Source organism: Larimichthys crocea, chromosome XII (genome assembly GCF_000972845.2).
Source record: "Larimichthys crocea isolate SSNF chromosome XII, L_crocea_2.0, whole genome shotgun sequence".
In the NCBI taxonomy this organism is placed as follows: domain Eukaryota; kingdom Metazoa; phylum Chordata; class Actinopteri; family Sciaenidae; genus Larimichthys; species Larimichthys crocea.
In genome coordinates, this window is record NC_040022.1 from 13,635,504 (window position 1) to 13,662,106 (window position 26,603).

The 26,603-nt window shown below is 40.5% G+C and overlaps 1 protein-coding gene across 1 annotated transcript in view; it reads left to right on the plus strand.

Moving 5' to 3' along the window:
* The window catches only part of jupb (junction plakoglobin b), a 139,472-nt gene that overhangs the window by 107,998 nt on the left and 4,871 nt on the right, over positions 1-26,603 (plus strand). The window contains exons 7-15 of the mRNA XM_027285407.1: positions 45-189; positions 272-375; positions 2,437-2,556; positions 3,551-3,769; positions 14,202-14,354; positions 14,610-14,729; positions 15,065-15,215; positions 16,320-16,441; positions 20,869-20,911. Of these exons, the coding sequence (XP_027141208.1) occupies positions 45-189; positions 272-375; positions 2,437-2,556; positions 3,551-3,769; positions 14,202-14,354; positions 14,610-14,729; positions 15,065-15,215; positions 16,320-16,441; positions 20,869-20,911 (1,177 nt within the window). The remainder of the gene's footprint in view (positions 1-44; positions 190-271; positions 376-2,436; positions 2,557-3,550; positions 3,770-14,201; positions 14,355-14,609; positions 14,730-15,064; positions 15,216-16,319; positions 16,442-20,868; positions 20,912-26,603) is intronic.

Here is a 26,603-nt window from a genome sequence, read left to right on the forward strand (position 1 = left end):
CATTTAAAAAAGACTTACACCACCTACTTCCTGTGTCTTGTCAGCTGATCATCTTAGCCAATGGGGGCCCAGAGGGTCTAGTGTTTATCACGAGGAACTACAACTATGAGAAGCTACTGTGGACTACCAGCCGTGTTCTCAAAGTGCTGTCGGTCTGTCCCAGCAACAAGCCAGCGATTGTAGAGGCTGGTATGTTACACCAGTGAACACTAATGAAGAACATTCAGCATGTGTGTTTGTACAGTCTGTAACTGTGTTCATCTTTGTTCAGGCGGTATGCAGGCTTTGGGCCAACACCTTACCGGTTCTAGTCAGCGTCTGATCCAGAACTGTCTGTGGACACTCCGCAATCTGTCAGATGCAGCAACCAAACAGGTATGTGACTCACCAACAACTACTACTGCTGCTACTACTACTACTACTGCCACAGACATGGGCAGACATGATGCATGAGTCTGCTTGACTACATGATTTAGCACAAAGTGAAGTTTAGCCTTTACTGAATAGGTATGAATTACCTCTTAATGAACGATAGCTGTCAGATCTGAACAGCACCTGAAAAGCATCATTTTATCACATCCTCTCTCTGGATCATCACTTCCTATGCAGTCACTGCCTTTTCCACAACATGACCCATGAATTAAGGTGTGACATTTGTTAAGGGTCTGCTTTTGTTTCCACTCTTATCCCCCTGCTTCATCTTGGAACTACATTTGCTCAGGAGGCATACTGAATGCAAGTTCCAGATACTTCCAGGAACAGTGAATATGGAACAGCTTGCAACATGACAATTCTGCAAGGCACTGCAGGGATGTGCGCAGACCATATTCTGATTCAAACATTTTTTTTAATACTTTATTTTTAGAACTATGAAATTCAAACACAGGAGAAGTGAACAGACACCAGAGGTAATACAGTACATGCCTAGAACGTACGTAACTAGTTTTTATGACATATGACACATTATTATGTTATATAAGTAGTTTAAAGGTAAATTGATATCCATGCATGGGTAAAGTGTCATGATGAGATCAAGAGTCTTCTGGCTTGCGGGAAGAAGCTGTTCCTGAGCCTGATGGTGTGGGACCAGATGCTGCAGTACCGTCTGCCAGAGAGCAGCAAGCAGAACAGATTTTGGCTCGAGTGATTGGGGTCTCTAAAGATCCTATTGGCCTTCGTCCTGCACTGATGGAGGACCTCTACACCATTCTGATGATGTGCCAAGCAGTGTTTATCCACTGCAATGCCTCATGGCTGAGGGCAGAGTATCTTTGAGTCCACGTTGAGCCTCCTCAGCCTGTGGAGGAGGAAGAGCTGTCATCTCGGTGTCTTTGTGATGGTGTCAGGGTGGTGAGTAGAGGTCAGGTCCTGATGTGAACCAAGACCTGAAGCTGCTGACTCTCCAATGTAGTCCCATTGATGGTGATGGAGGCATGTCCTTCTCCCTGTCACTTCCCATAGTCGACAATCAGCTCCTTTGTTCTGCTGATATTGAGATGGAGGTTGACTCCAGGACTCTGACCTCCAGTGATCAGACAGATGACAGTCATATTGTCAGCAAACTTGATATTGGTGTGGGTGGCCACCCAGTGAGGCACAGATAGGGATTTCAGAAGAGGGCTGAGGACACAGTCTTGTTGGCGCCGGTGTTGAGATGTGGTGATGTCTATCAGCCTGGGGTCTGCCTGTCATCAGGCAGACAGAATCTGAACTGATATGTCTGATTTGCCAAAAGGGGGATGAGCAAGGGCCATACAGTATATCTACAAGTGTTACCACATTGTGTAGGACAGCTGATGTGCTGATGATATCCCACAATGAAAGGAATATAAATATAGTAAAACAATCACTGTACCATCTTCTCTGTTGGTGGCAGAAATCAGGGGATCACCTGCCGAGGTTGAGATATAATGAACTGCAGAATACAAAGCTGCTTTGGATATAACAGGTGGAGTTTGGGGAAATGTTTTTTAATTGATAGAACTGAACATACAGAATCTAGTTCAGCTCTCAGAAGAAGCTCCACCATGATTTAAATAGGAAATGACAGCTTTTATATTGAGGCTTTAGAATATTCACTGAATCACACACCAATGTGATCTACCATGCAAGGGCACTTTGACATGTGGACAAAAGGAAACAGGGATTGAACTGTCTGCGATCAGTGGACAGACAGCTGTACCTCCAGATCAAACTGTGAAGCTCTGCAGGTTTTTCAGCCCACATGAGGCTACTAGCTCATTTCCAGTGTTTCATCCTGTGAACACAAATGTGAAGAAATTAGTTACATTTATTAGAAATATATATTAGAAGTTTCACTATCTGTAGGGGACTGTGTTGCCACACCAACCCAGCAGTGTGGAGGCTGCATATGAATGCAAGCCTGAGTTCACTGGTTCTCTCTCTTAGTCGGTCTCCATTGGTCTGTCTCTGCAGGAGGGTTTAGATGGTCTTCTGCAGATACTGGTCACCCAGCTGGGCTCAGATGACGTCAACATGTTGACCTGCGCAACTGGCATCCTGTCCAACCTCACCTGTAATAACTCACGCAACAAGGTAACCATCAGTGGTGAAAAGAGAACTGAAACCTGAAAGGTGCAGTACTGTTACATTACTGAAATATTACTCAACCCCATGTAAAACTACAGGTGTTAAAACATACTTCAGTAAAAGAACAAAATATGTATTTTCAGTCCATACAGCCATAATTTAATAACTCACTAAAGGGAAGAAAAACAAACAAACAACCACAACCACACTAAACTTTCATTCAAACGTCAGTCATATGACTGACAGACTGACAGATATTATTTATATATTATTTATTAAACACATTTATTGATGTCTGATGTTTGTTTTTTGTCATATTTGTTGTGTATCACACACAATGGTAATGACAATGTGTAAACAAACAAACAACAGCAATTTATATAAAAATAAAAGAACAGCGTTAACTGGATCTCTTTAGTAATTCACATAAAAAGATTAACTGGACCAGAACATTTAGAGACTAACAAAGATATGACAGGACAAACATATTAAAAGCTTTATATAGACCCACACTCTTTCATCTTTTTACTGTGTTATTAATTTCTGAATGCATATTAATGGCTGATGCTAGACACACATCAACATTCACAGTCTAGGATAAAAGGTTCTGAGTTCCACATCGTCCTGTGTCCTGATGATTTTTTCTGTGAATTCCTTAAAAAGTAACAAAGGAAAATAAAGTCTGTGCATGTCTCTGATATATTTGCTTGATATGTTTGTTTGTTTGTGCTTCAGAATTGAGTTGATGAAAAAGTCTGCAGTTTGTCTGCATTCACCTCAGACAAGCTGCATTCCTGAGGAAAATCAATTTACAAAAGCAATATATCATATTGCTATTGACTGCTTTTGCTTTCAGGCCTGGCCCCACACACACACACACACACACACACACACACACACACCATTCATTTATTGTTGTTTTCTCTCCACTTTAGTGGCTCTCATACCGTAAATATCTCAGAGGATTCAGACTCTCTCCTCTCCTTGTGTTACCTCACAGACTCTGGTGACTCAGTACGGTGGTGTAGAGGCGTTGATCCATGCCGTGCTTCGTGCTGGGGAGAAGGAGGATGTAGCTGAGCCAGCGGTCTGCGCCCTGCGTCACCTCACCTCCCGCCACCAGGATGCCGAACTGGCCCAGAATGCCGTGCGGCTGCACTACGGTATCCCAGCTGTCGTCAAGCTGCTGGGGCAGCCACACTACTGGCCTGTAGTAAAGGTAAGCAGCAGTGGTTTGTGTCGGTAAATTATTCCCATGCAATGGAAAGTGAGCAAGCCACAGTGGATTAGATGGAAAGGAGAACAAAGAGAGAGGAAGAAGAAGAATCATTATTTATGATGTCAGCTCGTCTGAAGGGAGGCCACGATACAGAGGACAGTACTTCAGGTTTAACACTGCTGCACTGAGACAGAAATAGAAGACAATAGAGAGAGAGAGATGAAATGAACAAACTTTCTGCAAGGTTCATTAATGTATGAAACAAAAGTGCTTGAGGACATGAACAACATACTGACAATGCAGCAGCCATTTCTTGAGCCTGGAGAGTGCCAGCAGAATAATTACAGGCTTTAGAGGTTTTAATTCTCATAGCTTAATAAATTTGACAAAAACTCATTTTGCATGATAATGATTTAATAAATGTTTCTGTTGCTTTCATCAAAGCCAGGAATTTAGAACCTGAACCTGAATCTGTGCATGTTGGCATGTTTGCATAAACAATTTAAAATTCTGCCACAGCAGCTCCGTGAGGCTGTGCAGTGCTTTGTGCTAAATGCTCACTCTCACAATGCTGATAGTTGACATGCTGATTTGTGGCACGTAAGTTGACCATGCTCATCGTCTTAGTTTAGTGAAATAAAAATGGCTAATTAGCACAAAACAAAGTATGACTGAGGCTGATGTAGGAATTTGGTTCATGAGGTCAGCAGGATATTTCATCTGTGTGTAACATTTTGTGCCAATCAATCAGATGTTGACATATTTTGCTGACTTAATCTGAAAACCACAATAAATGACATGTCGAGTCCCTTTGTGAGGGTACAGTTTTTCTTTTGTTCTTTATTTTACCAGGCAGCACATTAAGAATGATTTATTATTTACAATGACGGCATGGCGAGTGCCAGGACACATCTGTAGGTGAAAGGAGGACAAGTGAGAACATAAACCAAAAAAAGGGACTAAATTGTCCGATCAAACAGACATAAAACTTTATCATTGTCATGAAAAACATTTACAAGTGTCATTAAAAAAATCATAAAAAGTATAAATTTGACCATTTTTAAAATTTTAATCATCAGAGGCAGCAGACTGAAATGACAACACACCAAAGGATGTATTAGATTTACTGATGTGAGAAGACTGATTATGAGTCTGTGTATGATTATATGTCGCCACTAATATTTGCAGCAACAACTAACTTGAATAGAGGACAGATATGAGGAGTGTCCCCATAATCAAACACAGTATGATTTTAACAATCTTGTGTTTGGCAACTGATGTAAAACAGAAACTGTTTTTATACAGAAAATCAAACTTTGCCTTGACCTTTGATTGGAACACGTTGACGATATTACTCACCTTTTATTTTGCAGCATTTGTCAGTCAACAGTTTCTAAAGACAGATTTGGACATTTTGCATTATTTGTTTGGTGTGTGGCCGACATGGTTCCTCTCTGCTGTGCAGGCCTTTACAGAGCGTAAATCAAAACTGGCCACCGTGTGAATGCAGCAAATTGCTTTTTGATATCTGCTAATGTCGGCCATATTTCACACTGGTGGAACAGAGAAACAAAGAAACGCTCGTGGCTACATTTAATGCACCGGCTAATGGCTTCACAAACACAACAGAGACTAGCAAACAGCAGAGACCGTGTGGACACTTTCAGAAAGCCACGGTGTCCTTAATGCCGTTATTTATTCAACAAATTCAAAACTCATCTTAGTATTTTGAAGAGAAAACATTCAAATGTACTACTTCCTTTCAATTCTCGTGCTGTGTGGTGTCCTGTGGACAGAGCTGTTTATTGACATGCTGTTATCCAAAGTTACAAGTATGTTTGTATGCTTCAGCATTTTTTCATTCATATTTTTGTTATGCTCTAATTAATATTTTGAAGGAAACATCATGCTATAGAGATTATGCTATTTATCAACATAATAATGAACGATTGATATCCAGTATGCAGTGTCTTCAAAATGTTCACTTCACTTCACAAAGCCTTAATAATAATAATAATAATGATAATAATAATAACTTATAATTAGAAAAGAATTTCAATGGTTGAATGAAACTGTCCTTAATCATCCATCTGTCTACAGATCTTTGGGTGACTGTACGTGCGTGTTGCGTGCACAGTTTACCTGATGGATTACTGCCAGTACTTTGGATTCCTACAGGACCCGCCATTGCTGCAAATAAAAGAAGCGCTGCAAACAAAAAGAAACGCAGATTCACTTTAATTTAATCCTTCACATAACAAGGTTTTGATGAAGAACTTGATTGTGGATATAAATATTTGAACAACAGAGCCTGAAACTATCTTTGGAATACAACTAAATGAAAATCGATTTTCTGGATGTTAAAATCACAAAAAAAAAAAAAAAACAGATGATGACTACAGTACTAAGCCACTCATCCAAATACAATCTTAATAGCTGAGACTCTTATACACAATGATTACAGAAGACAGAAAAAAAATTTATGACAACATGGCAAAAACCGCTTCAGTGAATGAGAAGTACATAAGAAATCCAGAAGAAAAATCACTTCTGAAATCGAAAACAGTTTCTGTAAACTGAAAAGAAAGCAACAGTTTTAAAATATATATTTGTGACACACAATACAGTGAACAAGCATCTCAAATAAGAAACATCTAAATACATAATTATCTTTTAGTTCTCCACAGAGCCTTCAGTTTGTCCTGGATCATTTGCAATGAATCCTTCACATGATGGAATAAGAACAGTACCTGAAGTATCCAAACATGACCTGTATGTGATCGCCACAAAGACCCTGAAGTCTGTTGGCTCATTTACAACCTGTTTGATGGTCTGACTGTCACTGTGCTCCAGCATCTTAGACTGATGATGACTGGAGATTTGATCTACTAATAGAAATAATTACCAAGACTAGGGTGGTGTTTAGCTCAGTTGGTAGAGCAGTCGCCTCATGTACGAAGGCTCAGTCCTTGCTGCAGAAGCCCAGGGTTTGAATTCGACCTGTGGCTCTTTCCCGCATGTCATTCCCCATCTCTCTCTCTTCAGCTGTTTCTATCAAATAAAGCTTGAAAAGGCCAAAAGAAAAAAAAGAAAAGAAACTATTGCCAAGACTAAATAACTAAGATCAGTTAAACAGGATTACCATTTAGGTTAAAGGTATCCACCTGTTATACAGTATGCAAACACAAGCCAGGAGACCAAAATCTATTTCATCTCCATCGACATCTCATGACTCTTTCCATACAGAGCAGGTCTATTTTTTAAAATATTATTTACAGAGATTCCCACCATGAACAAGCACTTGGTGACAGTGGCAATGAAAAATGTCCTTTAAGAGGCAGAAACCTTGAGCAGAACCCGGATGATGGTGGATTGCAACTACAATTATATTTGTATTACAATAGTGTTTGGAGATAGAATCTTTGAAGGCAGGCTGGCTGGGGGTCTGTGGTGAAGGAATGTCCTGAAAGATGGAGGGCTGATGATGGTTGAAAACCAAAAACTGGAGATGTTGACAAGACTGGGTTGACATGACAGATATAGAAGGAAGAAGTTCTGAGACAGGGCAAGCACACAAAACAGAGTGCAGGAGCGGTGTTTAGCTCAGTTGGTAGAGCAGCCGCCCCATGTACAAAGGCTCAGTCCTTGCTGCAGTGGCCCAGGGTTTGAATCCGACCTGTGGCTCTTTCCCGCATGTCATTCCCCATCTCTCTCTCTCCACATTCCTGTCACTCTTCAGCTGTCACTATCAAATAAAGCTTGAAAAGGCCAAAAAATAAAATAAAACATGTCTCAACATGAGGTACCTCTTGAGAGACTGAACAGGGTGGTTGAGTCAGTTCTTTTATACTGGTCAGGTGATAAGATGGTTGGTAACAGGTGTTGCTTTGGCAGGTGAGAGGGAACTGGAAGCCACGCCCAGCAGCACACACACAGACAACCTCAACCCTAACACCAGCACTGACTTAATGCTGCACTTCCAAAGAGGGACACTAACTCAGTAATAAATGGTCAGCAGAGGTCGAAATAGTCAGCTCTATCTCTTGGAAATATGTGTTCATACAGCACAAGTTGTTTTTCTAATTACAACGTTGGCAAATGTAATCACTGGCTTGATTGAATTTTGAGTGAATGGAGCACTGTATTTATGTAGAGCAGGGTGGTGGGTGTACAAAGGACGTCAACACTCTAACACCAGGCTTCACACACAGACTCCTGCCTGTGGTGAGGTCTCCTTCACTATGTACTGTATATGCTGTTGCTAATTAGTTGTATAGAAACAGAATTTCTGGGATAAAATTGAGATATCCTGACTTTTAGCCCTTAGTATGAGTTATACACTTCATATATTATGCAACATGGATGTCTCTTTATTAGGCAATCCCTGCCCATGTCTGTTTTAGGTACTGTAATTCTTTTGTAGCCCAAACCGAGACCCTGGTGGACGTCAAGCTCCTCTAGAGCCATTCTTTCAGCATCTCTAAGTTTCTTTGGTAAGATTTGAGAAAGCTGGTCAAACAGGCTGTTAGAGAGCTGTACATCACACTTCTTTCATCATTTAAATTGTTTTGTTTTGTTTTGTTTGAATAAAAAATGCCATTGGCCTCATTTTCCATCCTAACTGGCATAAAAATGTCTTACAAATTCTAGATTGTGAGTTCATCAAACTTACAAACACTATCTTTGTGTTTTAAGTGTGTCTGTGTGTATTCTAGTCATTTTCTTCTCCACCCTGTCCCTGGACACACACACGCAGATCTACCTGCGACCTGATTTACTCTTATTGTGTGTGTGTGTGTGTGTGTGTGTGTGTGTGTGTGTGTGTGTGTGTGTGTCCGTTTCAGATTTGCTGATCCAGAAGACACTAAAAGCCTCTTCACTCTCAGTCTAGCATGACTCAGATTTTGGTATTCAGATGTGCAAATTAAATCTGATGTTTTAGTTAAAATGTCAACTTTCACACTCCATCTGTTCTGTGCACTGCTGCCCCCTGCTGGGGAGGTCAACTAAATAACAGGCAGAGCGGCAGGAAATGCTGCACAATGAAGGGCAATTGTGCATTGAGCATTGAGCAGTTTGGTATGTTTTATTAAAGGATGAAGTTAGCAGTGCAAAAAGTTAACAGTTTTACTGTTCTGAATGAAATAAGCATGCAGCTTTAGATTGGAGATTAAACTTTATGTGTGGAGTTGGCAAGGTTACAAAAATCGCTGTCCCAGTTCATAGTCATCGGAGGGCTTCTGATGCTAACAAATGCCACAAAGAGACCAAAGCCATCAGTCCTTTTCAGTGCTTGCATCTTCTTCTCTAGTGTGTGTGGTCTGTTACAGCCATCCTTCGCTGGTGTATGAGCTGCTCTTCAAGCAGTCTAATAATTGTGCTGCAATTAAAGATGGATTCTGGATGTGTTACTGGTAATCAGACGGGATCATGATAGGTCTTAAACTTCGAAACTAATGCAAAGAATTTGCAATTTGTAAAGAGGTTTGATGTATTTCCCTTGAGTGCACTTGAGTGCAGTATTTTGTCTCTATACCTGATTTGTCCTTATCTGATCTGTGTACACTCTCCACTCCTGTATACTCTTCAAGTACATGCTATAGACGGTGCAACAGCTCACAACATCAGTAAACCTCTCTAATCTAATCTACCCCACCTGCTCCACACCTGAGAACGTTTCATACAACCCCTGCAGCCCTCTACTCATCCTACTCCTCCATCCACACCCAGACCTGTCAGCAGATGTAACTTGTTTGGAGATTTTCTCTCTACCTGCGTCTGTGGCGGCTGTGGCTCAGGGGGTAGAGCAGCCCTTACTCCACAAAAAACAAACGTCTCTCCTCTACACATACTGTCCCTATCCAAAGTGACCTTTGCTCCTTGTCTCCCTCCTTTCTTGGCTCACCTGTCTTCTCACCCCTTCGGCAGACTTGCTAAACCTGTCCAGCTCATGGTTGTCTGACTCAGTGTGTGCTGACAGAACCACCCTATGGACAGCTGGTCAAGATCCAATCACTCCGGGGACCTCCTTGCCTATCAATCTCTTCTCTACTTTTCTCTGCCTCCCTATTTGCAGCTAGAAGCTCTCCTTCAATCTTCCTTCTCCATCTTCTCCACCTGCCTTCTACTGAGTGACATTAACTACTTTGTTAAAAATATAGATGACATACAGTATGTTCTATTCCTCATTTCCACACCCACCTGCTTACACCACCTGTCCTATATCCACCTCTTCAGATATTATTCTAATTTACCTTTCTCCTCTCTCTCCCATTGAGGTACTTACCTCCCACTACTAAACCACCTCCCTGCTTGACCTTGTCCCCTCTCAACTTCTTGTCTATATCCTCATCAATACCTCCTTGACAACTGGTTGTTTTCTTAAGACAATAAAAGCTGTCAGAGTGAACCCACATTTAGAGAAACCCACACTCATCTCTTCTGAGAATTACAGACCTGTCTCTCTTTTTAAAACACTTGATGTGCTGTCTTTACTCAACAGCATATCGCCACCAGAACAACCTTCTTGACCCCCCACCAGTCTGGTTTCAAGACATTCTCCTTAACTGAGAATGCCCTCCTTGTCCCTTGTCGTTATGCTGCCTCACCATTCAGCAGAGTTTGATAGTGAACAACCAGGTCCTCCTCTTTACCCACCGAGATCTGGGAGACTTAGGCTTGCACTCTTCCTGTTCACATCCTACCTCAATAACCGCACTTATAGGGTAAAGTTCAGTTCATTTCAATTTTATTTATATAGCGACATATCATAACAAAAGTTATCTCATTACACTTTCCATACAGAGCAGGTCTAGACCATACAAGGTAAAACTTCCTTTTAACAGACAGAAACCTTGGGCAGACCCAAGCACAATGGTGGACGGTCATCCACTACGGGGATAGATAAATAGAGAGTTAGAGACAGAGACAGAGAGAGAGATAGCGACACAGAGAGAGAGAGAGAGAGAGACAATCTGTATCTTAACCTTGTGGCCTCACCACTAAGGGTCTGTAAAAGTTCTGCTCTTGGTCCTCTTCTCTTTTCTTTTAAAGAAGTCAGTTGTCTCTGTTACTCACTCACCCCGCTATGCAGATGACGCTCAACTAAATCTTTCCCCTCAGAGATGCTCTTCCTGCCAGGGAAGGAATCTCCAGAACATGACCCCTCAATTATCAGTGAGAACACTGCGGTGTCTCTGGCTCAGACAGCTGTCCTTCACTGCCAATGTTGCAATGACAACCTGTTCCTGTTGATTTATTCTCCATAACATCAGGAAGATATATCCGTCCTCACCAAGGAGTTCAGACTGCACCATGGCTCATAAAAAAAAAGAAAAAACTCTATGACTCTATCTCTATCATTTTTTAAATGCAGCAGTTAAATCAGTTTAGCATTTTTGATGGTGTTCATGTACTTGCATGATTCTTACAATTGTTAGGCAGAACACACTTATTGTTAATCGTTTCCAGTAAAAGCATCTGCTAAATGCATATGACATAATGTCAGCCAGTCCGTTGGTCTGTCCAGACCAGAGGATTAATCTTTTCTTAACTAATACAAACTTGGGTACCCTTTTCACTTGAAGTACCAGTACATTGCCAAAGTGACAAACTGTATCTTCACAACTGCAGTGAAATCTGCTACAGATTTTCGTGGTCCCAAGAAGATACATCTTTTCCAGGTCAGAATATAAAAAAATGTGGTGAATATTAATGAATATTAACAAACAACAAATAATGGGCTAAACACAATTATAATTATTTTAATAACATAAGTTATTAAAAATAATAACCCTAATAAATTACACCAGCTAGCATCAGCATGTTAGCATGGTCACTGTGAGCATGTTATCATACTAATATTAGCATTTAGCTCAAATCACCACGTGAATACAACCTCATAGAGCTGCTAGCATGGCTGTTGTCACACCATTGATTCCTATTGAAGATGACCCAGTGTAACAGTGCGGCTCACTAAGGTGCTTTTGGACAATAATGGAACTCTATGGCACAGAGGAGAAGATATGTCAGGCTTTGGAGTACTTGCTCATATGACACTTTCATTGTTGGCATGATTCTTTCCATTGGGTTTGTTGTCAGACAGAAAAATGCTGCATAATAAAAAAAAAACAAAATCTATGCAGCCCCATATCTCTCTCTTTGCCACTCTGTATTACCTAGTACAGTGAAATGAGCTCTTTTTATTTTGTCCCTCTCTCACTTGCATACACACACACAAACACACACACTCTTCTCTCTCAGTACAGACGTGCCAACTCAGGCAAATTATATTAATGAACTGAGGTATTGGAGTTTAATGATGTGGAATGGAGAAATGGACGATATGACTTTATAAGGAACCTTTACAGAGCTGGAGTAAGGTGAGAAGCAGAGAGAGAGGCAGAGAGATAGAGAGAGGGATGGAGGGGAGAGAAGCAGTAAGTGAAACAGGCAGTTGTACCAGATTTAAATGCTAAAATATATGATATCATCATACTTCACTGTTGTGTTTTCTGTTCCTGGCTGTCTATGTGTCTTTCATTTAAATTTTAAACCAGACTTCAACATTGACTACTGTCAGTGGAATACCCGAGTTTCAGTTTAGATACTGAAACAATATTGTTTTTCATACAATAATACACCGGCTGATTTATGTCTTGGAATAGCACATGACAGCCTAAATGGAAGGAGATCACGGACTGCAGATGAAGAGATCCTTTGTGAAGTTGAAGTTATTCAGTCTTGAAATAAGTGGAGACTGACCTGATTTTTGGCAACAGCCCATTTTTTGTTCATTAAAAGCAATATCTCAACAACTGTTTGGGGCTGTCCACCATGAGCTGGGTTCTGGTCGAGATTTCTGCCTTTTTAACAGAAGCTTTTCTTTGCCACTGTCACCAAGTGCTTGCTCGTGGTGGGACCTGCTCTATATTGCAAGTGTCATTATATAACTGCTATAATTTGGCACTATATAAATAAAATTTGAATTGAACACCGAGTACAGTAAGAGTATTCTGAAGAATCTCAGTTGTGTGTTTTACATGTAAACTTGGATGTGCCTCGGTTTTTCAACATACTTTGAACATAACGGCTCACATGAGGAATCAAGACATGCAAGAACCACATAGATTCATAAAAGATTCACTTTTCTTTTACATGAATTTGCATAATGTGGCTTTCAGAATAACTATTCATATCATGAGGTAAAGACATGATTTTAAGCACAACAAGCCAACACTGACTCTCAATATTTTAATGACAAATTAATGACATTTCTGATGTTTGACTATTGTACAATGTTATGGACTTACTAAATAGCCACAAAATGCATGCAAGACGAGTAGTAAAAACAATTTAAACCTTGTGCTAACAAAAACTAATTAGATTCTACAAAATGTAAACACCATTGATGCTAATCAAATGCTGAAGTTTCTGCAGTTCATTGTGCATCAAGGTTTTCACTTAATATTTGAGGTCAGTTAGTAGTTTAAAGCTCATATAGTTAGTTAATATTGGAACCTGCAAGTGTGTCAGATTTATGGATTCATAGAATATGGCAGAAATAGAAATTAATAGTGTACAATCAGCTGAAAATAAGAATTGTGGTGTATTTATGTATCGTAGACACCACATGTCCTCTTCCACAGAGTAGACCATGTTGAACCGTCATGTTTCTACAGTAGCCCAAAACATTCACTCTTGATACGGACTTGATGACACTAAATCCTACACACAGGCCTGGTCCTCTGGGTTCAGGTCTACAGGCTCAATTAGTTCTGCCTACAACCAAAAGTTGGTACTAAACATAGAAGTAGATGAAGATACTTGAAGCTGCTCAGACATATTATGTCAGCTCTTAGCACTCAGTTTGTGATACGTCAGTGCATGTGCAGGTTGGTGTCATTTGATGCAGATATTGGGAATAATAGCTGAGGTCATGAGGACGATTGGGCCTAAAAAACCCGTCACATCAACCTTTCATCCCCATGGTTTCTTCATTTCCTTGCCTTATGTGTTTACATCTTGGGGGAACTTTCCTAAAATTTTCACGATTCCCTCTGAAATGTCTGCAAGGTTACAGACTATGCATGTAGTGCTTTCAAAGTAAAATCAGAGCTTTTCTGGGCACTTTTCTGGCATGGCAGTGAGACAGCACTGAGCTCTTGTGGATGTTCTGATGCTGGGAGTCGGCCCAGCTGTCTCCTCAGCAGTGAGCGGGTGCTCCATCCATGGAAAACTGTTAGATCTTTTTCCTCTCGTCCCTGTGGTTTCCTTTGATATGTGGCACCACACACTGGTAAACATGAGTGCAGTCCATGCTGAAGTTCCAAACGAGGACTGGCACTACCATTTGGAGGCACCGCATGTGAAGTTGTTGCCTTTAAAGCTGACCCAAATACAGAAAGTTCTTTGATCTCTGTCCTCTCTTCAGGCTACCGTTGGTCTGATCCGGAACCTGGCTCTGTGCCCGGCCAATCAGGCGCCATTGAGGGAGGCGGGTGCTATTCCACGATTGGTCAACCTGCTGCTGAAAGCTCACCAGGACACGCAGAGACACGCCTCCTCCGCACAGCAGACATACCAGGTCTGGAAAAATCACACATCATCATCGTCATCATCATCATCCCAAATCTTTTTTTCTGTCAAGTTTGAGTTTTCCAGGTCAGATTTATTTGGGAGTTTCCTTCACAAAAAAGTTCAACAGTGCAAAGAGCTTTAAGAGCTGCTGTAAGAAATCAGCAGACAAAGACAGAGCATGTTAAGTTGTGTCAGCAGTCATATAAGTTTAGCTGGTTCTTTTCTTTCTTTTATGTCTGCGTCTGTCTTTCTGTGTTTTCAGGACGGAGTTCGTATGGAGGAAATAGTAGAGGGCTGCACAGGAGCACTTCACATTCTGGCCAGAGATCCCATAAACAGAGGAGAGATCGCCAGCATGCAAACCATCCCACTGTTTGTACAGGTACACTCACAACAAAAGACTTCAAATCTATGTGTAGCACCCATCCCATGTAGCTATGTAAGGTTAAACTAACTTTATGTGTAGTAGTACTATGGACGGGGCCCTGGGTAAAAAATTTAATTTAAAGTGAGGCTTTAAACAAACAACAATCAACTTCTCACAGTCACACCTTCAGACAATTTAAAGTCTGCTGGTGGTGCACTCCCTGAAACAATATTAAAAAATTAAAAAATAAAGGGCTGTCTGCACTGTAACACAGGTTTTGTGACAGTATGCAAGCAACCTGCTGTTAAAACGCTGAGATAACAGGATTGTGTTTGTGTATGTGTGTCCAGCTGCTGTACTCGTATGTGGAGAATGTGAAGCGAGTATCGGCAGGAGTCCTGTGCGAGCTGGCCCTGGACAAACAGTCTGCAGAGCTCATCGATGCAGAGGGGGCATCAGCACCCCTCATGGAGTTGCTGCACTCCAACAATGAGGGAATCGGTACACCCCTCTCTCCTTTTCTTCTTCAGAGGCACACATTAGCTTCCAGATGTTTCAAACTAATGTACAGTATGCTAATATCTACTGTGAAGGTGAAGAGGTTTTTACACTTGGCTGAGATGAAAAAGTTATTTAAAAAACAAAATATGATAAATAAATGATTAAATACACAAAGCATCCATTGAAGATTTTGCTCCACATGACTAAAAATAGTGGCAGAAAAAACATCAGATCTGTATGGAGCATTGAGGAGACATGAAACAAACATAAATGTCATAGTTCCATCATGTTTTCCATATAGATGCAACTCTGCTGCCCCAATCTTTCCTTTCTAGCATGAAAGATAAACTATAATGGAAGCAGTAGCAGGAAAAACATGAAAGGCCCCATTTAGAGCTGGGGTTTAGTTTGAACATGCCAATTCAACATGCTGGACTCTGTGGAAGAGGTCCTGTGGCGTCTGTAGATATAAAAGTCTCATTAAGGTAACAAAATTGTAATGATTATTATTTTCAGGGGATTATACACTAAAGGTTCATTTGTATTCCATTTCTGCCATATTCTGTAAAGAGAGCCAGGGAAGTCACAAGGTATTGAGAGACGGTTTACACCTTGTTATTGTTTCGTTTCGTTTTTTTGTTTTATGTCTCAAGAGACATGTTGTATAACATCATATACCTCCATACACCAATGCTCTGCAAGGGGCAGATGCTACAAAATTATTTTGAAAAAATCCTTACTCCCTGATACAGGAAGAAGCTGCTAGATACACCAGACCAACACTGAGTCTCAGGAAAAGATTCTAGACCATCAGAATCCTAAATGAGATCACAAGATTGTGACTTTAGAATACTTCTCCTATTTACTCCTTATTATTATTGTTATATTACATATCTACTATTAGTATTATTTTCACTGATTTACTTACATTACTGGAAGTAACAAAGAATGAAATTTCAAAAAGCCCCATAAGAATCATCATGATTGGTTAAATTTGTGTTCGATTGACTCTTCGTGTTTTGGGTGAAATTACCTCTAATCTTGAAAGAGGACATACAAGTTGTTGTCTTTGTAAATGACTGCGATGTTGCTGTCTACTTGCAGCTACCTATGCTGCTGCAGTGCTGTTCCGAATTTCCGAGGACAAGAGTTCAGACTACAGGAAGAGAGTGTCAGTGGAACTCACACACTCGCTCTTCAAACACGACCCTGCCGCCTGGGAAGTGGTAAGAACCGTGTGTGTGGCTGTAGAGGTGTTATCATAACACAGAAGTTTAACTTATAGGTACAATATGTAAGATATTCACTGTATGAAATCATAGAGTGAATATGTGAATCAGTTCTTAAGGAAACATGCTAAGCCAAAATGTTCTTATTTTGAAATTTACTGCCCGGCCAGTCTCTCTGTTTATGTTTTGGCCTTTGTTATTCTGATCACTTAGTTCCGTGTTCGATATCCGGGGTTGCCAGGTATGAAACAAACTTACGACAAACACAGCGCACTACAACGATGGAAGCAAGCGAGCGCAGCAGTTTGACAGACTCCGAAACGCGACCAAACAGGCGTAGAGGTTAGATACACAACAAAAAAACAAAAAACAAGTGCAATTTAGAGCAGCTGGGAGAGTTTCCGAGTTTATAGTGCACAAACTCTGTCTTGATAATGCACAGTTTGAGTGTTTGACGGCTATCAGGCAGTGCTCTCGCTCTCTCATTATAAACCAAACTAAACTTCCTCGAGTCACTATTTTACAGCGTAAATCAGATTGCGATTTAGAAGCTGATTCATGAAATATACAAAGCCAGAACACAGCAGGTAGAGTATCAGAGTTTAGATAGTTACGTTTACATTCGTTTCACTCATCCGTGAAGGTTCAGCTGCGTCAACCTGGCACCCTCGGTGAGCATCGTTAGGGAAAGGGGGGCGACTCACTCCACTGTTTGGAATTTGAGCTTGGAATTCAATCTTATTGTACCTTTAAGAAGACACTTCTACTGTCATGACACATTCATTGTCAGACAGCAGAGATGACAATAATGTGGGTTTAAATATAAGAGTTTAGGTATGAGAGTATAAGGGTAAAAGTGTACTGAACTACAGTTTCTGAGAAAAATCAAGCTAGTCAGTTGACAGACTAATTAAAGGTCTAGTGAGCAGAACAATGACACTGCTTTGGTGATAGAATAGAATAAATAGAAAAAGAACCTTCTAGCACATTAAACTGCATGTTATTGGACCTGCAAATGTCACTTCAGTCCGTTCAGTCTGTGGTCCTTACTCTTCTATACCACTGCTGTATAGTCTTTATATAGAGGTCATCATCCATAAGAACAGTACTGATTTCATTACTAACAGACATTCTTGGGACTTATCAACTATCATCAGACGATCAAACGGTCGAGGTTCTGGGGTAGCTAGTGGAAAATGGAGCAGATATCTGGGCCAAGACTTTCTCTGCAGTCTGTTTAGCAACTTGATACATGATAATTACATGCTGATGTTCAGCAAGATCTGGACATTAATCCAGATATGCTTTAAAAAGCTAAACAGCCAATTACATTTTTAATAGCCAATTGTTTTTGAGACTGCATTTCAGACAGTGTGTTCCACTTCTTTTGCTCTCCATGCACTGTGTACCTACATACAACCAAAACCCCAAGTGAATCAGAGAGATACAACAGACAACAGAGGTCCTTGTTATTGGTCCAAAACAGCAAAGAGCCTACAGTTTATTAAACTCCATGTAACACATAATCTCACAATATTACATGTTACCATAACCTCTGATCTAACTTACCTTGCAGACCAAGATTATAACTACATGCTGATTTAAAGAGGCAATATGTAAGAATTATAGTTTTAGAACTAACATCAACAGAAAGTGAAGTAGTCAGATATGTATGTTTTGTCTTGCAGAGACTTTTATTGAATTGTGCATGCTATAGAGCTAGCTTTGGCACTTCATTTCTTATTTCTTAAACACGATTGTGTCTCAAGAGTCAGTATTGAATCACTGTAGTGTTCAGTCCTCAATCCAACAATCCTGGTTCTCTGCTTCATGGATTGAGCAAAGTGGCATCACAGAGCTGCTGCTAGCTGACAGACAGCTGCTAATGCCAGACAGCAGCCTGCTACACAATACAAGAGCTACAGACTTTGAACAACAACCCACATTAACATTCTTTGTAAAGTCTCCTTTATATCAAACTAACAAATATGAACACCCACACAATCCTAAGAGGAAGTCTAATGAGTCACACAAGCGAAAACATCTGTGTGGGTGAACCATAGGTGAAAAGGGCCTTTGATAGTTTGTACTTACACATTCTTGGATAAGAAAAGAAGTGAAAATGAAGACAAGAAATCTTATCAGTGCAACCTTCTCTCAGAGACCTGCATCTGTACATCTCAAGATTCATTTATTTATTGTTCTACAACACAAGGTTGGACAGTAAAATGCAAGCTGGAGTCCCTGCGTGCTACACACAGACAAACAAATGATTATTTATGGTGAAGTGTGGAGGATGAATTGAAGAGTCTCACAGCCTGAGGAAAGAAGCTGCTTTGTAAGTCTGGTGGTGGTATGGCATCGAATACTTCTGTATTGCTTGTCAGACAGCAGCAATGTGAACAGGATGTTACTTTGGTGGGTATTTAGGTATCCTTCAGGCTCCGTGTAGGAACTTCCCCTCACTGATATCGCTGATGCTCACTCTAACAACTATGGGAATTTTGGTTTCTTAAGAAGGCAGAAGCTTTTTTACAAGAGTGGATATGTGTGAGCCCTCTGTGATGCTGATGCCCAACTGTTCACCTACCTCACTGATGTAGACAGGGATGTTTGTCTTTTCCTTGTTTGTAAAATCACTGGTCAGATCACTGGTTTTGCTGGCATTGAGCAGTAGGTTGTTCTCTATGCACCACTCTGCAATACTTGATTTCTTCCCAAATTAATTCTCATTATTGTAAGTTTGCGGGAGACCATATCAATGACCAGATTTCACAATTCATTGGTATAGAGTGTGAACAGGAGAGGGCTTGATGTTCAATACTAGATACGACAAGGTGTGAGCACTGATCTAAAAGTCTGAGGTTTCAAGGTGTTTGAATACTGAGTGGAGGGGAGACTTGAGAACCAGTTTCTCAAAGCACTCCATTAGAATGGGGGTGAGTGGCACAGAGCATTGTTCTTTCAACTAGACATGGCAAACTTTTTAGGTACACATAGTCTTAGCCCTGTTAACAGGCCCAGCAGCTTTGCTCATATTCATTCTGATCAGGATTTTTCTGACATCCACTGTGGATACTGAGAGTAGCTGGTCTTCTTCAGATGGAGTGTATTTGACAGCTGATTCTTTGTTGAGGAGATCAAAGTGAGCATAGAATCATCTTGCAACATAGCTTCACACATAATGAGTCTACTTCTGCCTCTGTAGCCTGAGATGTTTTGGATTGGCTGCCAAATGTCTTTGGTGTTGTTAGAGTTGAGGTTTGTACTTTATCTCCTTGATGGCAGCTTTCAGTCTCACTCTGGTGCTGTATACTTCCTTGTCATCCGACTGAAAGGCAGCTGTCTTGGCTCTGGATAGAGTCTTCACTTCTCTATTCATCGATTGATTGTGTTGTCTTTGTGATCACCACATGATCAGTTTGCTGGTGTATGATGTCACTGATGTAAATTCCTTAAGATTGATATGGGTATGAGTTGTGGCATGCATGATAATGAGATCTCATCCATCATGTTGCATACTCTACATTGCACAAACACTTGTCTGGTGTATGCAGGTATACACAGATATACAGAGTTTTTTTTTTTTTTTTTTTTCTGTCAGCATTGGGAATACCTACTTCTAAATTCTATTTTAACAGTACTTAAATAAAATGAGGGCATACATTTAGAGTATACTCACTTCTTCAGGCAGCACTACACCTCTGCACACACTCTGACACACACCCACACACACTTATACTTCTAAGACATTAACACATACATATTATGACTCTCTCTTTTGCTCTCATACTATTCTCTTTCTTTCAAAGCACATCAGACACACTTTTATGCCACTCTTTGTATCTTTGTCTTGCTTCCTATAGGTTGTTTCTTTCTCTCTCTCTTTCTCTGCACACTCAAAGACAAATACATACACATACACACACACACTCATTGACATAGTGCCTCACCTATCTGCTGTGCATCTTTTGTTATGCTTACTACAAGTGTTTCATCAGACTACAGAGCCAGGTGTTTGTGAGAGATGAGAATGCTTCTCAATACCGAGCTTCACATAACAGACCCCCCACCCATCCTTCAAAACATCTCAATCTAAATCATATAATACCTTAATCGGTATGATGTTGTAGCTAAAGCACAATTATTTAAATGATCTGAAGAAAACAAGTATCCTGTACGCATTGTAACCCTATAAAGCAGTGACCTACTGTAGTAGCAGTCAGTGCGCTGCTGCCTGCTGGATCACAAAGATGTAAAGCCACAAAAAAAGACAAATTAGCGCCAAGCTTTTCCCATATTTTTGTGTTTGTTTCCACCTCCACCCTCTCCCCCATGAAATACTTTGTGTACAAAAGACAAAACAATGTGTACAAAAGCAGTACATATTTTGTTCATCTCTGTCTCTGTCTGTTTCTCTTCAGGCCCATACTGCAGTCCCTCTGGAGCCTACATACCTAGCTGATGGTGAGTACTTTGATTTACAATGGACCACTCCTATAACGTTGTTTTAATGCAGTGGGGTTTTAGCATCTTACACAGTACACCTGACTGGTGTGGTGACCTCTCACTGATGTAATGTAATAGAATTGTCACTGAAACTTGTCCAGGTGAGAAAGAATAGAGATTATAAACTAGATTATCTCAAACTTTATATGGTTCAATAAATGATAAATGGACTGTACTTTCTAGCCTTTCTAGTGTTCTGACCACTCAAAGCGCTTTACACTACATATCTCATTCACCCATTCACACACATTCACACACTGATGGCATTAGCTGCCATGCAAGGTGCCAACTGCTCATCAGTTTTAGGGGTTAACCATTCATACACATTCACAAGCAATTTGATGTTCAGTATCTTGTCCAAGGACACTTCGACTTGCATGACTGTAGGAGCCGGGGATTAAACCAGCCACGATTTCTTGGCCCACTTGCAGTCTTAAGCCATACCCTCATAGCATTTAACCACTGATGTATTACAGGATAAATTATATAACAGACATTTTACATTCTGCAGCCAATCAAGAAGTTAAATGTTTTGTTAAACTGAGAACACAGACCTGAAACACACACACATCATTCAGTGTACCACTTAAATAAAAGCCCATAAATCTGATTAGAAGTTCTAGAAAAAAGCTTTATGCTTTAGAACAAAAATCACATCACATTTATGTCTTTTTAGAATATCTAATATCTGTAGTGTCTGTATGTCCATGGTTACACTGCAAACAGGAACTGCTAATAACTCATTCAAAATATCTTTTTTGGTGCTAATGTGTGCTAAAATGTGAACAAAGACTAAAGCCAGAGCTCAGAAGAGAATACCAGTAGCTGACATCACTACACAGAGCTGATTAAAAGAAAAAGAATCAAAGAAAACTTAGAAAAACTTAGAAAATACAATTTTACATCTTAGCAGGCTCGACCGGTTTTATAATAAACAATCTCATAAATTTTTAATTGAAGTCTTCTGTTTGTTTTTTTATGTTGAACCAAAATTTATTCATCAGCTCGTTGCAGTGAATGAATATGATTCTGGTGGATCGATCATAGCGGGCTCTTAGATTGATTGGTGTGGGTGTTTGCTCCAGAGTTTCTCTGTGTTTCGTCTTATACCACACTTCACATTGCTGCTTTTGATCTCCACTGAACATTTGAGACAAACTACTTTCAAAGTTCTCTTTTCTGTTTTTAGGACACGGCAGGTGAAATCACTTTTCTCTGACTCTCTCACTTCTCATACTGCCTCTCATCTCCTGTGTGTGTGTCTCACACACTGATAGTCCCAATGCACAGATTTGATTGGGTGGGGATTTATAATGCATGCAATCGCTCTGTGAGATTCATGGTCCGAAAATATATTACCGTAAAGGTTAGAAAAGCTGCGCTGGTTAAAATAGAAACACTCCACTGTTAAATTCTGCTTTATCGTCTAGTTCACCGTTTACCGAGGTAATAATTAATGTCAGAAGGAGCCTTATTTCTCCATAAAGCTCAATACAGTCAGACTTATTTTTGTAACCTGTGGAGTTGCCCCCAACTGGCTATTAGAATAAATGCAGGTTCAAGGTACTTCTGCATTGACTTCACTTTCCAGGTTTAGACACTGGCTTGTAAACATCGCATTACGGAACAGTCTGTAAGGATATTTTTTTTGGCCTTTTCAAGCTTTATTTGATCAAATCAAATCAAATTTTAGAGAGAGAGAGAGACAGAGAGAGAGAGAGACAGAAGGTTTGAGTAGAGTGTTCAGTAAAGGGAGATGTGACTACATCTTCAACCAATACCGTGCCTGACTAGGCACAACCCTGAAAGAGAGGGAGAGGGAGGGAGGGAGGAAGGGAGGGAGGGCGCAAATGTAGCCAGGACCGCCCCTGGTTACAATAGTCCAGCCTAGAAGTAACAAATGCGTGGACTAGTTTTTCTGCATCCTCTTGACATTTTGGCGATGTTACATAAGTGGAAGAATGCAGTCCTCGAAATTTGTTTCATGTGGACGTTAAAGGACAAATCCTGATCAAAGACAACTCCAAGATTCTTTACAGTGGAGCTGGAGGCCAGGGTGATCCCATCTAAAGTAACTAAGTCTCTAGAAAGAGAGTTTCTGAGGTGTTTGGGTCCAATTACAAGAACTTCAGTTTTGTCTGAATTTAACATCAACTTTTTATATCCTTAAGGCATGCTTGGAGTTTAGCCAGCTCTAACTATAAGCTCTATCAAAAAGGAAAGTCTTAAGTCTACTTAAAAGTGTTGACCGTGTCTGCCTCCTGAACCCAGAAAGGTAGTTTGTTCCACAGAAGAGGAGCCTGATAGCTGAAAGCTCTGGCTCCCAATCTACTTTTGGAGACTATAGGAACCACAAGGAACCCAGCGTCCTGAGAGCGCAGTGTTCTAGAGGGGTAGTAAGGTATTATGAGCTCTTTCACATATTTGATAGAGACAGCTGAAGAGTGACAGGAATGTGGAAAGAGAGAGATGGGGAATGACATGCAGGGCCGCAGGTCAGATTCGAACCCTGGGCCACTGTGGCAAGGACTGAGCCTTCGTACGTGGGGTGGATACTCTACCAACTGAGCTGAACTGGATTATATTTTATGGAGAAAATGTTTTCTGGTTTTCCCTCTAATGTCAACCTCAACTCTGTGATTTACAGAGTTTCCTGATGGACAGTGAAGTAAACTGCTGCAGTTAGTTAATGTTAGCTCAGCTTGTTAGCTGGGCTGCCTGGACTGTGAGCTCAGGGCACCGGAGGTGTTAGTGTTTGTACCACAGGCGTTTTGAACCCCTGGGAGGAAGAGGTTGGAGATGGAGTTGGTTATGTGTTAAGAAGATATAAGGAGACTGCCGGACAAGAGTAAATGTGGGACTGACTTTTAGTGGTTGGTGAGAGCTTGGTGAAATAAAAGGCTGAAAGACAGACGCCAAGCTGGGCTGACTGCTGCTGGACTAGTCAGTGATATTAGCTGCTGCTGGGTCTGCTGCTGGGGACCTGGTTGATGTTTGAAAACAAGATAAAAAATTCAATAAAAGCTGCATTATCTCTGGTATATAACATATCCAGCTCTGTCCACAATTGCTGTCCTCCTGAACACAAACACTATTTTGGGCTCCCTTAGTGCGAACACAAGCCCTCCCGCATTTTCTCTGCTCACACATCTCCAAACTTTACAATCAGTGGAGAGAGCCTCAAACAAACCATGCAGGCTCATTAGAGAGAACTCTCAGGGGGAAACGGAGTTGTCACCACAGCAGCAAACACACAAGACACAACAAACAAAATGACACTGTGTCAAAATAAAGCTGGACATCATCATGCACAGCAATCAGCCAGCCTCTGCATACACAGAGAGATCATATTAGTAATCCTGTCAGCAGCAGGACTGTTCTTCTACACCCGCATACACATACACACGCACACACACACCTACACACACACTGTCAAAAGAGGCAATCATGCAGGTGGACTCCTGCTGACAGCGTTGCTGATGTGACCGACGTCCTCGATGCAATTAGATAAATATGTTTTAAAAGACAGAAGAAAAAAGTAGACTAATGACAAACACACAAATGGAGGGGGTGCTCACACACTGGTGGCACGGTAGTTTGAACAGCTCCAACATAGTGACACATCGTCCCTTTCATATCATTTTAGCTCGTCAATATATTTTTGACACAGAACCTGCAGTATGTGGATCAAGTAGCTTGTGACAGCTGGTGGGGTGTCACTCCACCTCCTTGCCACAGGTGAGCAAGGCACTGTACCCTCCAACATCTGCTCCCTGGGCACTGCAAATCACTGCCCACCGCTCCAGTCTGTGTGTATTAGGCATCTGCCAATATGTGTGTGATCCTGTGCATGTGCATGTGTGTTCCGACAGGTGCCAACTGGATGGGTCAAATGCGGAAGAATAATTTTCATGTAAAAATGTGATTAATAAATTTTCTAAAATTAAAAAAATTATAAAAAAAAAAAACGTTGTTCTAAAAATAACCCGCAATAAACGAAATCCGCGAAGTAATCAGCTTTATTTTTTACAATTATTATACATGTTTTAAGGCCGTAAAACCCCTAACCACACACTTTTATACACTTTTCTCAGACAGGCATTAACATTTTCTCACATTTCTCTCTTAAACACTCTCAAAGTTCAAACCTTCGCAGATTTAACAAAAATAAGTACAATACTGTATTAGTAAATGAAACCAAAGATCAAAACCTGTTTTCAAGCCTTGTACACATTGTTTTCATTTTTAACAAATTTAATTTTAATGCTCAATCTATGAGGTTTGACACATAAGAAATTATTACCAGTAACTCTTTAAATGCCTCTTTAAATCTGTATGTAAATATGGCTAGCCGAACCCATTTTGTACAGTTCTCCCTTAGCCAATCAGGACGCCGAACACAATGCATGTTCATACTGTACAGTACACTGTGAAAAAAATTACACTAAAAAAATCTGCGAAACAGCGAGGCCACGAAAGGTGAACCGCGTTATAGTGAGGGACAACTGTATATTTAATCAATGTTTAGGTACATATATTGGATCAGACCAGGTATAAACACATGTTGAAGGACTTAAATCAGGATCTGGACTGAAAAAATAAGTTCCATCTTGTCTTTGGATCAAAGTTAGAGTGATTTATGAGTGAACTTCTAAATATAAAAGCCTTTATGTATTGACAACACAGTAGAATGCATCCATGCTGTGTTACATCAGTACAACATGGCAGTCACAAAATGTATGTTATTGAAATACAGCTATTAGGAACAGGATATAAACTAGCAAAGCTAATAAATAAATAAGCTTAAACATAAAAACGGAGATGTACTGGGGAAGAAATGCGAGGTGAGGAGAGAAAGGAGGGAGGAGGACGGAGATAATGGAGTGGAGGAGAGAACTAATACCGGGCGTGAGCTGGGAGAAGAATTAAGAGAAAGTAAAGGAGAGAAATGAGTTTGAACAGAGGAGAAAAAGGAGTGGTGACAAAAAAGACAGAATCCCCCAATCCGTCTCCTCTCCTCTCCTCTGTGTACACACTGTGCAGATCCCTCCATTTCACCATCTTTAATTAACGTTTTAGTCTTTATCCCAAGTGTATCCCTTTGTGTGTGTGTGTGTTTGTGTGATTGAGCTGGGCTCTCCATGTGTCATTTGTTTCCAGACATTTAATCCACTGCAGTAGACACACACACACACACACACACATGCACACACACACAGAGCTGTCAGTAGTTGTAATAGAGGTCAATTGAAGGTGCTGATTTCGTAGTGCAGTTGTCAGAGTGAAATGAACTCATTTATTCAGTATTTGAGCCTCTCAGTTACATCTTTCATATAACCCTGTAGTCAACTGCACATTAATCCTGTCTTATTATGTTCCCACCAAATGCAAAGTGAATTTTCACCTTGTGTTACTCGCTCAAGTTTAGTTGTGGGATCATTGGTTTCCTTGCGCAAGTAAATATTTGTCCTTCATCTGGTTTTACGACAGCAGCATGAACCCAAAAATGAAAAGATATTGCCCTCTTTTGATTACAATAAACAGATAAAAAAAGACACTGAAATTATAACAGGTTGGAGGTAGATGCAGTAGGGTAGGGTATAGTTCTTGATGTGCGTTTATTCTCAACACAGGTTCAAGTACAGGTGGG